Raw genomic sequence first — 15,392 nt, forward strand, 5'->3', positions numbered from 1 at the left:
CTGATAAAGAGATCGTCTACCACAAGTAGGGTTGCCAGACGGCCTGGACTCGCCTGGATTGTACAGATATTTTACTATGTGTCCAGAGTCCAGATATTTTAAAATTTGTCCAGATATTTCTATTTTTTCCTTTTTTAAGGATATTTAAAAAAAAATGTTGGTGCTAAAGGAAACAAATACCAAACTCTGTACTGAGTTCATTTTCGGTATTGAGTACTTCTTATGTACAAGTACTTGTTAGTAGTAGTAGTAGTAGTAATAGTCGTAGTAGTAGTAGTCAGTATCGATACTTTTAAGAATCGGGTACTGTCGATACTTTTCAGCATCGAGTACTGAGTACTTTTGGAATCGATACTGCCCAACACTACTCTGAACATCAGCTGCTTATATTAAATCGAATTTTGCAAGTAAGCAGGTAAGTTATAAAATTATGGAAATATTTGAACTATTTGTTAATAGTAAGTGTTTCATATGTAGTAAAAATGCCAGAAAGCAGCGATGAAGAGCAGCCATCAAAAAATAAGAGAAGAATGGTAACATTTTCAGACAGTTGGACAAATATTCCAGAATATTCTGACTGGCTTCAGAAGATTGATGAACAAACAGCACGGTGCACATATTGCGTAGTAAGCTTTTCAATAAAATATGAAGGTCTTAGTGCATTAAGAAAACACTTTCAATCAAAAAAGCACCAAACTATAAAATCGGCGAAACAAATCGCTGGCTCTCTAAGCAAATTTACTACAAAATCGCAAACGCCGGCAAGAAACTTAGCTGCACGAGCTGAAGTAGCATCGGTTTTTCATAATGTAATTCATGGTTTAAGTTACAATAGTCTTGACTGCCATTTGAAAGTTTCTCGCAATATATTTTGTGATAGTAAAATTGCTGGGGATATGTCATGTGGTCGTACAAAAGCTGCAGCTATAGCACGAAACGTATTAGCACCATACGCTCAACAACAAATTGTGATTGCTATGCAGAAGAATGTTTATTTTTCCATAGGCAATGATGCTTCAAGTATTGGAAATAAAAAGCTATATGCTTTGACTGTCCAGTATTTCGATTCGAACAGTGGAATATGTAAAAAACTTTTAGATTTTTACGAAGATTTTGATGGAAAATCGATTGCCATATTTGAAAATATAAAGCGAATAATTGAAAGCAATGGCCTGGAAATACAAAAAATATCATCTTTTAGTGCAGATAATGCGGCAGTCAACTACGGCATCAACAATTCCGTTTATCAGAAACTCAGTGGACTTAACAAACAAATATTGAAAGCAAATTGCAACTGCCACGTTATAAATAATTGTGTGAAATTTGCAATAAATGCTTTATCTGTTGATATTGAAAATATAGTGATCAAAATATTTAATGAATTTAGCAGTTCGGCGTTAGCTTCGGAAAAGTTAAAACAGTGCTTCGAATTCGCTAATTTGCAATACAAGGCTCTTCTTCGTCATGTACCAACTCGATGGCTTTCCCTGTTTCCTGCCATAGAACGCCTCATTTTAAACTGGCCAGCAGTCAAAAGGTACTTTCTTCTAAAGGGCAAAAAAGCTACACGAAAGGAATTATGGGCCTTTGTTTCTAAAAATTTGCCAGAGTCAGAAGTTATAAGTGAGAACGAGGAATGTTTTCAAGAGGGACTTTCAGAAGCATATTTATATTTTCTACACAATATGTTACCAGATTTTCAGACATCGGTGTTGGCGCTAGAAAGCGACAGTTCTACAATTGTTGATGTAGATCATATAATGCGAAAATTACTGAACACGTTGCAAAGCAAGCTGAAAGATAAATACTTTGGCAGCAAAACAAAGTCAATTTTGGCAAAACTCCCACAAAACGAAAGAAATATTTTCAAAGAAGAAGCTGAAAACTTTTTAAAAGCTGCGATTGATTACTTAACGACTCATTATGATTTCAGTGATAACTCAATAAAAAAATACTTATCTTTGTTAAGCTTAAAAGAAAACTTAATTTCTTGGGATGAAGTAGAAATGGTGATAGCTGCTTTAAACTTAAAAAATTAATTACATATTGACGTCTTATATACGGATTACTGTTCCCTAAGAAGTGTGTACGATGCAATACCAAAGAATGTACCAAATGACCAAATGTGGGCATCGTTTTTTCGTTCCGTAAAAGACGAAGAAATGAAGAATTTGAAAAAGTTCATAGCATTTATATATTCCATACCATTGAGTAATGCCTTTTGTGAGAAGGTTTTCAGTATTTTAAATGACTTATATTCCAAAGATCGTAACAAAATGGCTATTGATTTAATTAAAGCTGAATTAGTTATACGATTAAATATAGATGAAAATTGTAAAACGTTCATCGAATTTTTAAATCGAGAAGATAGTACAAAACTATTGGAAGCTGCTCAAAATAACACAAAATATTTATGGAACTGAAATTCTTAAGTTTGTGTTTTTGTAATACTTGTCCGAATTCTTTTCTACAGATACATAATTTATTGTTAAAAATGTATTTGAATATGTACATGTATGTATGTATGTATTTGTAGAAAACTATATATTTTTTTTATATAAATAGCAAATGTATACCATAATGAATTTTTATGTTTTTGTTTGATTTTGAATAAAAAAATTTTTATTTTTTTTACTACACAATTGTTTTATTTTGAGTTTTTAAATTGTACAGAAAAGTCCAGATATTTTTTTTTAAAGTTCAGATAATCCTCGATTGCAATCTGGCAACCCTAACCACAAGTGACCAAAGCAAGGGAGGAAGGGCTTTTCCGTGTGGGCAGGCTCTCGTGGCTCTAATATTCACTTGAGTATTGCCCAAGGAAAATGTATGTAATTACACGCTCACGAAGCATAGCGTCGATCCAACCAATAGTAGTAGGGCCTAAGACTAAAGGAGAGCGACCTCCTTGTCCTCGAATGTGATTTTGATCTTACTAGCCAGATACTCTAAGGCTACATCCATTGATTTCCCTTTGACGTTAGCAAATTGAGTGTTATATAAGGAAGTGGAAGCGCTAAGTTTCTCCCTAATATGGAGGTCTTACAGTGCAGAGCCGAATCTTAGCACCCACAAAGACAACATCTTAGTAGGAAATCGATCGACGCCCACCAGCATTGAGCAAACATAACGGTTCAGAGACCAGACACTAAGAAGTGACAAACACCTGTCCAGCGTGCAGGCAAGGTCCTCATAACATCCAACATCCTCAGGCATCTGCAACGTACCCGACACCGGAAGCTCTATTGACGTCACACGCTTTCTTGACCTGGGGTTCACCGTTTCCGAGGATGAAGAGTCAAGCACTTAGCTAGGCCTCTTGGGGGAGTTGAGCCTTACTGATGCAACAACAGCAACACAATGGACAAATGAAGTGAAAGGTCGTGGTTATGCAGACAAACTTTTGCTTGCCAAATTAAATGGCGGCTGCTTAGTTTGCTCGGAGGTGGTTATGTCGAGTTTAGCACAGGGTTGCGCGTTCATTATGGTTTTCATAGCTATTGCCAACACGAAATGAGAATTTCAGATGTACATAACGCGCACAATTAATATTTTTTTTTTATATTGCATAGGCAATTAACTGTGCCCTAATCTTTGAAGCTCCTACAGCATAAATTCAGTTTTCTGGCTTTCGGTATCACGGCAATTTTTGTGTATAGCAACAATTGTCTAAAATTTTTGTATATGACAACAACTGCGCTTAAATGTTACACTAAAAAAAATATTTCTCTGCGGTGGAAACTACTATGACCAGATATATAAACTTGAGGATCTTATTTTGTTAACATTTTTTTTTTTTAGCAAATGAAATCAAAAGTAAAATATAAATCTTATGTTTAACTACTGTCCTAGCAGTGGCCCATGACCCACAAACGTGTTTGTGAACATGATTTTGCACTAACAAAATATAAAGGAACATAGTAAGAAAGTGAAATCTTGTACGCCAATGGAAAACGGGGAGCAGAAACTAAGAAAACCAGAATCCAATTCGGCCGTCGCATTAAAAATCTGATGGCCAAAGAAGACTAGAACTCAAAATAAGAAACATGAAATAAATAAGAAAAGAAAATAAACATTAACATTAACACAAAAACACAAGAGGTAGAACCGGTTTACGAGTAATTGAAATCATGGTGGGGCATAAAGACAACTTGGGTACAGCATGGACAAAACAAAAACCTGCAAGAACTCAAAAGGAGATAAGAAAATAATACGTGGATAAAAAAAACTAAAGGTTGAGAAAAAGGCTCAAAAAATAAGAACAGCTAAAACTTAAAAACAAAGATACACACCTTCTTGCATACACTCTGGCATGCTTATGTACATGCACACATACAAAAAAAGAACTCAACCAAATCTCGTAGCTGTCGGCAAAAAAGAAATCGAAGTGGCAGAAACGAAAATCAAGAAGGCAACACAGCAAAATTAAATAAGTCGCATACATATATATTACTGCAGCAGGACGATAAGGAGTAAACAATAAAGTTCCAATTGAAAGTAAACTCGATCATTTTCTGTAAGTGTATAGGTGGAATAAACCCCCAAAAAGGGGTGCTCACTGTTAAACAACCCTCGCTTTCGCACTCCCATGTCCATGCACTCACAGCTGAGAGGGCAATACAAAAATTTTAAATGCTTACAGAACACCCTGTGCCACAGCGCTGTTAACGCTCCATTTACAGAGAACGTAAATTTATACTTAACGTTCTCTGACCGTATCTCGTCTCTTTTATTTCACACTTGTGCAATTGGGTGTGCAGCCAACGAATTTGTGTGTAAACATTCGAAAGCAGAGAAAACTACAACCACCACCACGGCCGTAAAGACGCCAGTATATTTCTTGTGCGTAGTTTTTATATTTATAATTTTGTGCTGCCTGCTTATGCTGGCAATTGTACAAACGATTTTACGACGGATGATGGCCAAGTAAAAATCCAAATTTGTTTCCCAACGTCAGTACGTCGAGAGCGTTCAGCGAGTACAAGTCATTCGTTTATAAACAGTCTGATAGTGGAGAGTCGCATTGCGTTTGCTGTGAATTTGTGCGTAGAATTTCGGACGTACGTACTGTAAAAATAACAATAACTGTATAAAAAGTGTAATTAAACACTCAAATTTGTGTTCTGTGATAAATTTTTCAACAAAATTTGGTTTAAAAGAACACAAAAGTGTTTGGAAAAGCTCCCTGCTATATAAGCAAATCATTGAAGCAACGAGTAAACTTTTGACATTTCGTGTTGTTGCTTTGGTGGAGAGTAGCGCACATACATAAGAGCGAATAAAAGAGACAAAGTGGAGCTGCTGTGTAAGTTGTACCAAGAGACCTGCAAGTGGGGGCGATGTATTAAAAAAGTACATATAGTAAAATTTAAATTTTTATAAGTGCTAGAAAGGTGGAAAACTTGTGCGTGTCAAGTAAACAATTTGCATAAAAAGAGCATTGTATCATAAATTTATATTGGAACTCCCAGTACCAGTTATCGCCAGTGGGCGCAGGTTAGGTGGAGCAGGCTGCTACGAAACTGTACCCCAAAGTGATTCGCACCACTCGAATGTACTAGTGCTAGTGTGGACGAATTATCGCATATAAAAAGCAAAAGTGGGGAAATTAATAAGTTTTGGCGCGAAAACTTTTGACAAGTGCCAAGTCTTTTGGCATTGGAGACCGAAGATCCAGCAACAAGTCAACGTGATTGAGGGAATTGATGAAAAACACTGGTCGCATAAAACAACGCAATTGGCAAAGTGTATAGCAGGAAAATTTTTATTTTATTTTGCTTCGCTTTGCATAATTGAACAAAAAATAATAAAGAAAAAACGCGTTAACTTCAAGGTTAAGTGTTGTTGCAAGCAATTTGTTGGCATAACACAATAAGTAATCACTTCACATAAAAAAAGCAAAGCAATTTAATTGCAAAAGCCGAAAGTATATACATAGTGTATGCTGAAACTATAGGTTATTAAAAGTGCAATTAACAGAATTTTATCAACGCCTTCATCCTACCTTGCATTTGTGTGTCAAGCAAATTTTGTAAAGTACATTAAGTGATGACTGCGGCGCGTGTCCTTAATCCAGTAATATTAACAGAATTTTGTAAACTGCGCGCCAGTCCAAGCACAATGGGACGTAATGTGACTTGCAATCGTCAGTTGAATCGCATCAAGCGTGATCTCTTTGGACCAGCAAACCCGGTGGAAACACAAAAGTAAGTACTGATTACAGATAGTAAATTGAAATGATTTATTGGAGTAATGAAAGTACCGGAATTTGACTTTCAGTTTAAGGACCAAGAAAGTGGTTGTTTTTGTTGTAACAGCATAACAACTCGCGAAGGATTTTGGGAAATATGTACTCCCGAAGTGACATGACATTTCTTGGCAAGAAATAATGCTGGTTCCTTCCGGCAAAGTTGAGCCGAGCGCGTTTGGAATGTCCACGAAGTCGTTATGTGACTTCAGCGCTAGAGCGACGTTGTGAGTCCATTGTATCCTTCGGAAGCTACTGGGGCTAGAACGCACTTGAAAAAAGCGCGCTTTCCAAATGAGGCCGCTTGCACAAATTTTTATCATTCTTTGGGCTTTGCACTCATAAAAATTGTTGCAATCCCTTCTGAAAACAAAATATTTCAATCGAGTATTTTACCACTCGGAGAAACCTCTACATTACTTTTGTCGTAGCGGCAGGAAATTTATTTTTTAAACTTTTAAAATAACAGTTCCCCATCGGCTATTATCGTATTTATGTACGTACATACATATATCTATAGTCTTTTTCGAACAGGAAATTTCTTATTCAATTTATCTGTTGAAGTAATAGGACAAGTCATCTAAACGCGTAAATGCCTCGTCCCTATGTCAGCCTCGTAAACTTACTGAATTTTATATGGAAAATCGGTTTGATACGCGGTTACGAGGTATTTACGCGTTTCCATGAATACCAACAGTTTCATTTCAGTTAAGTGAAAAATTCAGTTACTCTATTAGCTGAATTTACTCTATACTGGTGGCAGAAATAATGGAACCGTCATATTTTGACTAGTTTTGGTTATATTTCTTTGATCTATTTAATATATATATTTTTTTTATAAAAGTCTAGCTAGTTATACAATAAACACAAAAAAATCCACATTTCAAACTTGTACAAAAATTATGAAAATTCAACAAATTTTTACCAAAATTTCAATCTTTATCCAGAATTTTTAGACAGATTTTTGGAATGCAGTTTTTAGCCTATTCAATTTTAGTATAATGAATTGCAAGTTTCAAGCCGCTACAAAATACCGTTAATTTTTGGCAATTTCGTTTGTTGACGGTGCTAAGCATTTTCTTTCATATAAAAATAATCGATGATACCATGATACAAATATAAATATAAATATTTTTATCATGGATGAAACTTTGTATGGAAGAAAATGCGTAACACCGTCAGCAAAAAAAAAATTACTCAAAATCAACGCTGACTTGTAGCGGCTTGAAGTTTGCACTTTATAATAATATGAAGACAAAGTTTGAAATTTTACAGAAAAATTGTTGAAGTTTTATAATTTTTTTATAAATTTTGAATTGTGCATTTATAGGGTGTTTGTTGTATCTAGACTTTTATATAAAAATATTGAACATTAAATAAGCTAAAACTGGTCAAAATAGGGCGATTCTATTATTTCTGCCACCAGTATATTAGCAACTTTTAATTTAAATTAAATGAAAAATTCTCTTCACTCACAGAACATTCGCCGAGGAATTGGATAAACATCAGGAGCACGCTATCAAAAAATGGGGCTTCGATTTTCGCAACGGATCACCGCTTACCACTAATACCCAATTCGTTTGGGAGCGCATCTCCTATCAGGAATCCACATTTGCACCCGAAGTCTATACGCTAACACGTGCCGCACATGTACGTCCAGCACCAGTGGTACCATGTAGCGCCGATTTGCTAATGGATGAGCGGGCAGAACGTGAAAATTATATGATCAACACGTCCATATCGACCGATACAGATTCCTGCGGCGATTATGACTCACAGGATGAGTCGCTGGTGTTCAAAGTACCCGACGCAGAGCGATGTGGTGGTAGTGGTAAAAAGCGTGCGCATGATGGTAGTGCTGCTGGCAGATCGCCATTGCGCAAGCGTCAACCGAAAATTACAGGTTAGTAATACAAACAAAACTTTAAATCTTAATTCATGCATTTACTTATAGAAGCATTTATAAGTTTTAAAATAGGGCGCGCTAGGCTGCATAAGTTACGATGCCAATGCAGCAAACATTATTGTTACAACGCAAGTCAGGCTCTTTCATTTCCTTTAATGTGTTCACTCAAGCACGTAATTATGTTCTTAATACTATAATAATAATAAGAGAATTTCCTTTATTAGTATGTCGACTTGGATGTTGGACTGATGTGTGGGAAAATATATTTCGAAATAAGTTATTTTTCACTTGCTATCAAATGCTGTACTTGTGCTTTAGCGACAGCATAACGTTCAAATATTATTGATACCGCATTTTCAATATACTACAAGAAAATTACTTAATTTTAACACCCTCCTTTGCAGTGTAAATTGTAAGCGTGGGAATTATATTACCCTACCTTGTAACGCTTGATTGAACATGCGTCGCAGTTATGGAAATGCATAGTGCCTTATTTAGTTTATTTTATATGCTACGACTTTTTACAATCATAGTGTGTATGTATATGCTTGTATTATTTCTATAAATATTCGTTATAAATGCAGGAAACTAATATTTCACGCTATCATGCTATCGATTTTTTAGCTATGAGTGTCTTTCGTTATGCTTTTATGGTTTTTAACGGTCGTTCGATTGCTTGCCAGCTAGTTTTTTGCTTTGTTACAGTTGTAGGCGTCTAAAGAGTGCATATATGGATATCAAAGTTTTCGACAATCCACCCTAAGTTAGGATTGGTTGATTTTTTAGTACAAAAAGAAAATAAAATCAGTTAAAACTCGACACAAACCGCTTACCAAAGCCTGATTGCTGCAAACACACCTTCTTTTCATTATAAATATATATTAGCTTTGTGGTTTATCGTCGCTTAAATATTTGATCCCTTCTGCTTTTTCCAACCGTTATGAGTTCTTTGTGCGCATGAGCATTTCCGTAGTTGTACATTTTTGTCGGTCTATTTCTGCTTATAAACGGCTGCGAAGGCGTTGTGTAAAGCCTTCGCTTTTAAATGAGTTCAGGATATGTGATTTTAATGATTTGAAATCAGTTCCGGTTAGAGAAAATGCACAGGGAAACATGTAATGAAGTTCGAAAACAAAGCACGCTTATAACACAAGAGCGATTGCCAATATACTAAAAAAATAATCACTATAGAATATCCTAAAAAAAATACAATATATAGAAAAAATCAAACTCGCCACGTTATTGTGCTTGAGCCGACTATGGACTATGTATAAAATAGTTGTTTGTAAAATCAGATAATTATAGTGTAGCCTTACTTTGTGTCCATCCATTGTTCGTTGGCAAACGCCAGTGCACTTGAAAGTGAAGCATAGCACAGTGGCTTTAGTTAGGCATTTTTTTAAATTTATTTTATTTTTCTATATCGTTTTTAACGCTTTATTTTTAGTTTTTCTTATTGAAATGGCTGCGGTTGAGAGAGGTGAAAACTGCAATTAGCTGATTTGATAGCATGAAACGCGTTTAGAGAGTTAAGACAAGTCCTCCACAGGTTTTTGCTTATTTAAATGATGAAAGGAAATTACTTTTGAACGCATTATCCGCCTCATTGGAGTATTTATTTTTTCTACGCTTGGCTCATATAACACTTTTGTAATCCCACCGATGACGGTTAAAGCCGAATCAAAGCAAGAAATAAACAAATGAAATATTGAATTGGACAAAATTTCGGGGTTCACATTGAAAACTTGTTCCTCAGGGTGACACTGATTTCAGAATATCAAGGATACATGATTCCACCATTTAGTTTAGAAACGTTTTTTACCACTTTGGAGTGAGCAAATATCTTGAAACCAGTGGCTTAAAGTTTCAATAAATTTAGAAAGTATAAAGATTTCTATTCAATCAATCTTTGCGGCAATACAACACACTGTTCCTTAACAGCGAAACGCCTAAAAATGCACAAAGGGGTTGTTATATCGATCGTCATATTACTGCGAGTTCGAATTGTATGCATACTTTCTAACAAATAAACATACATATATATGTACATACATGCATGCTTTAAAAAAAGGCAAAGATTCGTGTCGTACAAGTGATTCAACATCAACTCACCACCACAACCTAGGCGCTTCCATGGGCACATCAACTACATAGCTGGCTTGATGGTGCGGACAGCGGGACGCAGCTGTTTGCTAGCGTGCAGTTTTTTGAATGCTTTTTGTTTCATTGAATGCACTGATCAGGCGACTCTTAAAACGTGTGGTTATATGTACATTTGTAAATTTCACGTGCATTGAATTGTATGCTGCTACAACCCTCCTTTGTAGTAACTGCTGAGTGCTTATGAGGGGGATGATTACATGCGATGCGATGCTGCTGCTGACACCACCGCCACCGCTACTGACTCGTCGTTCTGCGCTTACACGATCTGCAAGCAATTTCTGCATAGCGCTTTATACATACATATGTATGTAATCATTTTTTGAAATTTTTGATGTGCTTTGGAAAAACCAGCTTATCCGCTAGCCAGCGCATCTCCCTGTATTGCATGATTTAACTACCTTCAGGGGGGAAAATTCGATACGATGAAAATTTGTACAGCTGTGCACATTTTGGTAGCTTGGCAGTGTGTGGGCTTAGCACTTTATATCTAATAGGGGAAAATGTTTTTGGAAAATCCAGATTGTATTGCTGTGCGCTTGCATTTTCATTTACAATCACTTTGAGACGGTTCCACCACTACGAGCTGCTCAAATGCATTTTTAAATTTATGTCACTTTTTTGATAATATTTTTGTTGTGCTTAAACTGGTCTTAATTAATTTCTATAAATTCTTTGCAGCGAATCACAAATAGCATTCCTTCGCCACCGAAAATGATATGCATTACTTGCATGGATTTTACTAGTTTTCGAACTATTGTTTGCAGTCTTCGTGAATTGGGCAATCAATTTCCATTATCAATTAGCAGGCCGGCAGCCTGCAGCGTTAATTGTTTCATCTGTATGGCTTGGTTGCTTTTTTTTGTCACCACCACTTATTGTATAGAATCCATTTGCAACATTTTTGGTACATCAATTTAGAGAATCTTTGAGTGATATGTTGTAGCTTAACAGCAACAGCCAGCTGGAATTTGTTCATCACCAAATTACGGTTAATTCAATCAACGAACGCAGCACATCCCAATCCATACGTTTGTATATAAAGAATTATTTGCTTCAACAATACTTAATATTCATTTTTTTCGTAATTTTTTTTTTTTTTCTGATTCACTGCTCTTGCGCCTCGAGCATTTTTGTGGGCCACTTGAGCATATGCGCTTGAGTAAATGTTTTGTAGTGCATTGTGGATGATGCATGCGTACGCCATTATGTATATAAAAAGTTTTTGTTACATTTAGATTTACATTTAGTGACCTTATTGTATTCCCCAAACCGCACACTTCAGAATCATAAGTCGCTATTTGCTACGCACTTGAATACCATAATTTGGTACGACACAAGTTTTGTTACAGCAGATATATTCATTAAACTCCACAATACTCATATTCATACTATAGTATAGTTCCCACCGCCGTCGGGTCTACGTAACCGTAAGGACCTAGATTTATATCTGGCCAAGGATTGTCACGCAACCGGAACGACCCAGATTTGCATACATACTATATCTGGCTAAAGGACTGCCACTTCAGCAAAATTTTTCAAATCTATTTGGGGAATTATATATTAAACTGTTGAAACAACATTAAACTCCAAAAATCCTCGAAAACCGTGAATCTTGATTGAATGTAATTGAAAATACATTTCCGAGATTTAAACTTTTTTGAGCTTCGAAATTTCCACTCTTTCGAATTTACGGCAGTCACTTGAATGTGAATTTCTCAAAATGTTTATGCTAAAATGATTATTGTTGTTGTTTATTATTATTCAAACGCTTTGCTGCAAACACTTTTCCTCTAATTGGCCAATCTAGCAGTGATCAAAGCAATTAACGCTGTATTACAAATTCGGCAAGTGTTTCTATCGATTCAAAAATAGTAAATTCCGCAATTGATCACCAATTACAAGTCTCAATTACCGGCGCCTATGTCCCACGCCTTCTACGCTTGCCAGCAAACGCAGCCTTGAGCCGTTCAACTTAGCGATCAGCGCCGCTGTTTGAATACCTTTGATGTTTTACCTAACGAGCACTGCTTTCTTTGCACCTTCAGCACTTTCCTTTTCTTACCTCCTATACTGCCTTTGCTTTACTTTGCTACACTCGTCTCGTGTGTATCTATGTGCTACCTTCACTGACGAGAGCTACGCCTTTGGAAAGGCAAGGAATTGCACATCGCAGCCTACCTACTCGTCTGCCTGCCAGCCACGTGCCAACACGCGTTTCTTACGCATTTTGTGTACATTGAGTAAATGAATGAAATGCCTGCCTACTTGCCTTGCCTGACTTCTTGTGTGTCTGTCGGCCTTTTGTCCAAATAACTCCATCGCCAAATTTTCGCTTTGCCTACTTGCGTGTCCTTAAGGGATGCACATTGTGACTTTTGCTGCTGCACTAATTTCTGCTTGCCTTCCGTTCCGGTAGTCACTTATTGTGTGTGTGTTTACTTTTCTAATGCGCTTTACAAACCTATTATTTTTTATTTATTTAATTTTTTTTTTTTGTAGAGTCAGCACTTTACTTATCGCTGTGATTTTTTTAGAGAAAACTTGTATTTATTCCACTTACGCACTACGAATTCTTGTTAGTATTTTTCGTTCATAAGTGCAGCGTGTCCTTTTTTGCTTTTATTACTATCCTTGCTGCTTAGTAGGTAGCCTTTGTTGACGCTATTGTTTGTTTTGGTTTCCTACGTGTGTGCGGAAATTTCTTATTGTACGATTGTTTGTATTTTGCGGTCTTACAAGGTGCTAAGTGCATAATTTGAGTGGCTTAGGGAACGTACTTCCTTGTTTGTTTGTAGGGAAATCGTATTTAGTTAGGTGTTCAGAGTTTAATGAACTCGAAAATGCGCCCTTTTTGGTCTTCTATAACTTGTGCACTCATAGGATGTACTATTTACAGATGTATAAAATGATTTTTAATTAATTTTATAACAAAAAAACGCATTTGCTTTATATTTCCATTTCAAAATGCATTTGCACCACTTTTGCTTCAAATTTTTTTATTAAAAAACCTTTTTATTTCTATTTGCAGAATACATGAAGGAGCGCAAACGCCTTGCCCAGACGCCGAAAAAGGTCTCACCCGCCAAGCGTGCACGCACCAGCTCGGGCAGCAGCAGCAGCCATAGCCATAGCACACATGCGTATAGCATTAGCGCGCATTTTTCGCTGCAGCGAAATTTACAGCGCAATAATTAATGCGGCATTGTTGCAAATTTCAACACTAAAAACATTTATAAATTGTAGTTAGTATATGATTAACTATATATGTACATGCATACATACAAATGTGTATAACTAGTTTTAGTCTATAGCGGTAGCATTAGTTACTTGCATACAAATAATTATATATATTTTAGTATATACATATTTAGTTGCGTAAGATTTTTTTTTTGCAATTTTGGAACTATTTGCAAATGCCATAATTCGTAAGTGAGCAATTGTTGAACATAAAAAATTGCAATTTAAGAACTTGAAAAAACTGGCTTAGCAAATCTTGTTTGCTATTTTAAAATTTTCCTTTAACTTAACTATTAATGCTCAGAAACCCACAACAAGAAACTAACTCCACAACTAAAAACCAATAGTTTATTTTAAACATTGAACTATAAATTTAATTGAAATATTATCTATGATTTTCAACAATTGTAGGACGAACAAAAATCGAAGCACACATAGTACTAACTAAATTTTATACTGAAAAAAATCGAAATTATTTACAACTAAGCGAGATCCACATAAGCCTTGAATAACTGAAAACCCCGAAAGTCAAAAAATATATTGCCTTCCAATTTTGACAGTTCAGTCAAAGTTTTCAGTCTTACGGGGATTTCGAGCCTTTTTTCAGTTTAAGCGATTACCTCTATTGTAAGTTGTACTAAAGTGCTGGACCCATTTAGAAGAAAAAACAACAAATCATCGTAACTAAATTAACAGTCAGACACAAAAAAATAACCACTTGCATTCTTATAGAAAGAACACTGAATATTTACATGCATACACATACACTTTATTAGTTAAGAATTTTTGTAAACATACATACGTAAAGTTTTTTCTATTGTTACAGTAATGAACTTTCGTAATTTAAGAAATGAACAAATATTTCTTAAAAAATATAATGCACTTTTTAAAGCGCCAAAATGTGATGTGTAAGGAAGCTCAAACACAGCAAAAATTAAAAAAAAAACAACTCAAGCTTTTGGCGTTTTAAAAACTGTATTATTTGTAGCCAAGCAACTACTATTCACCAACATGGTCAAACATTCAAAATTTATGCAATTATCTATCGCTGACTGCCATGGTTTCAGTGTAAAGGGCTTCACATTTTGCGCTTTAGTGACAATTACCGCTTTTTAGTAAACCCAAAAGAGCGCTAATTTCACAAAAGTATTTGGCTTGCGAAAAAGCCGAAGTTTCAAAGGATGTAAAGCTGTTCACTGCTTCTAAACCATGCCTCTCATACGATTTGCCTTTTACAGCTACTATCCTACACTACATATTCCTTATATTCCTTAAACGAAGTACAAATAATTTCAAAATTAGTTTATAATTTGAGTGTACTCAATTATTCTATGTTCAAAACTCATGCCTTCTGCTATGGTAACTACTGTATATTATTCTTAAACAAAATTAAGAAAACAATTTATACGGATTCTTGCTGTAACTCATCGCACCTACCCAGTGTATACTTTTGTGCGCTAAAAAGGCAAAAACACCTGCTAAGCCAACCATAAAACTGGAAAATACAAAATTTATGTGCTTAGCAGCAAACAAAAACAACTAGCTTTTAAGTTGCCTGTCGCCTGTGCATCGCCTGTGCATGCTGCCTGCATTTTTAAAAGCTAAACTACTATATACCATGTATATTTGCCTGGCATGCTTGAAACAAAATCAGTCTACATTGTTACTTCGATTTGAGGCACCCGAAATCACACTCCACTCAAACGTTGCTTTTATCAGCGACACTGCCGTTTGAGTAGCGTCTTGATTTTGTCAAAACTTTATTAATCACTTATCTATCTATGTACAGTACATGCATATTTATGTATAAAAATTAACACTTCAAAGTGCAAGATGAAT

At 35.6% G+C, this 15,392-nt stretch overlaps 2 protein-coding genes across 2 annotated transcripts; both read left to right on the forward strand.

Moving 5' to 3' along the window:
• Nucleotides 1–68: 68 nt before the first annotated feature.
• LOC118745075 lies at nucleotides 69–1,747 on the forward strand. The gene is made up of 3 exons (XM_036478613.1): nucleotides 69–415; nucleotides 478–1,623; nucleotides 1,704–1,747. Exons 2-3 carry the CDS (start codon nucleotides 483–485, stop codon nucleotides 1,745–1,747), a joined length of 1,185 nt encoding a protein of 394 aa, XP_036334506.1. The 5' UTR covers nucleotides 69–415; nucleotides 478–482.
• Nucleotides 1,748–4,826: 3,079 nt separating this feature from the next.
• Nucleotides 4,827–15,048, forward strand: LOC118744213 (cyclin-dependent kinase inhibitor 1B). The gene is made up of 3 exons (XM_036477070.1): nucleotides 4,827–6,206; nucleotides 7,726–8,150; nucleotides 13,345–15,048. Exons 1-3 carry the CDS (start codon nucleotides 6,049–6,051, stop codon nucleotides 13,509–13,511), a joined length of 750 nt encoding a protein of 249 aa, XP_036332963.1. The 5' UTR covers nucleotides 4,827–6,048; the 3' UTR covers nucleotides 13,512–15,048.
• The last annotated feature ends 344 nt before the right edge of the window (nucleotides 15,049–15,392 follow it).

Source organism: Rhagoletis pomonella, unplaced genomic scaffold, assembly GCF_013731165.1.
Source record: "Rhagoletis pomonella isolate Grant_MI unplaced genomic scaffold, Rhpom_1.0 Rhpom_scaffold_00008, whole genome shotgun sequence".
Taxonomy (NCBI): domain Eukaryota; kingdom Metazoa; phylum Arthropoda; class Insecta; order Diptera; family Tephritidae; genus Rhagoletis; species Rhagoletis pomonella.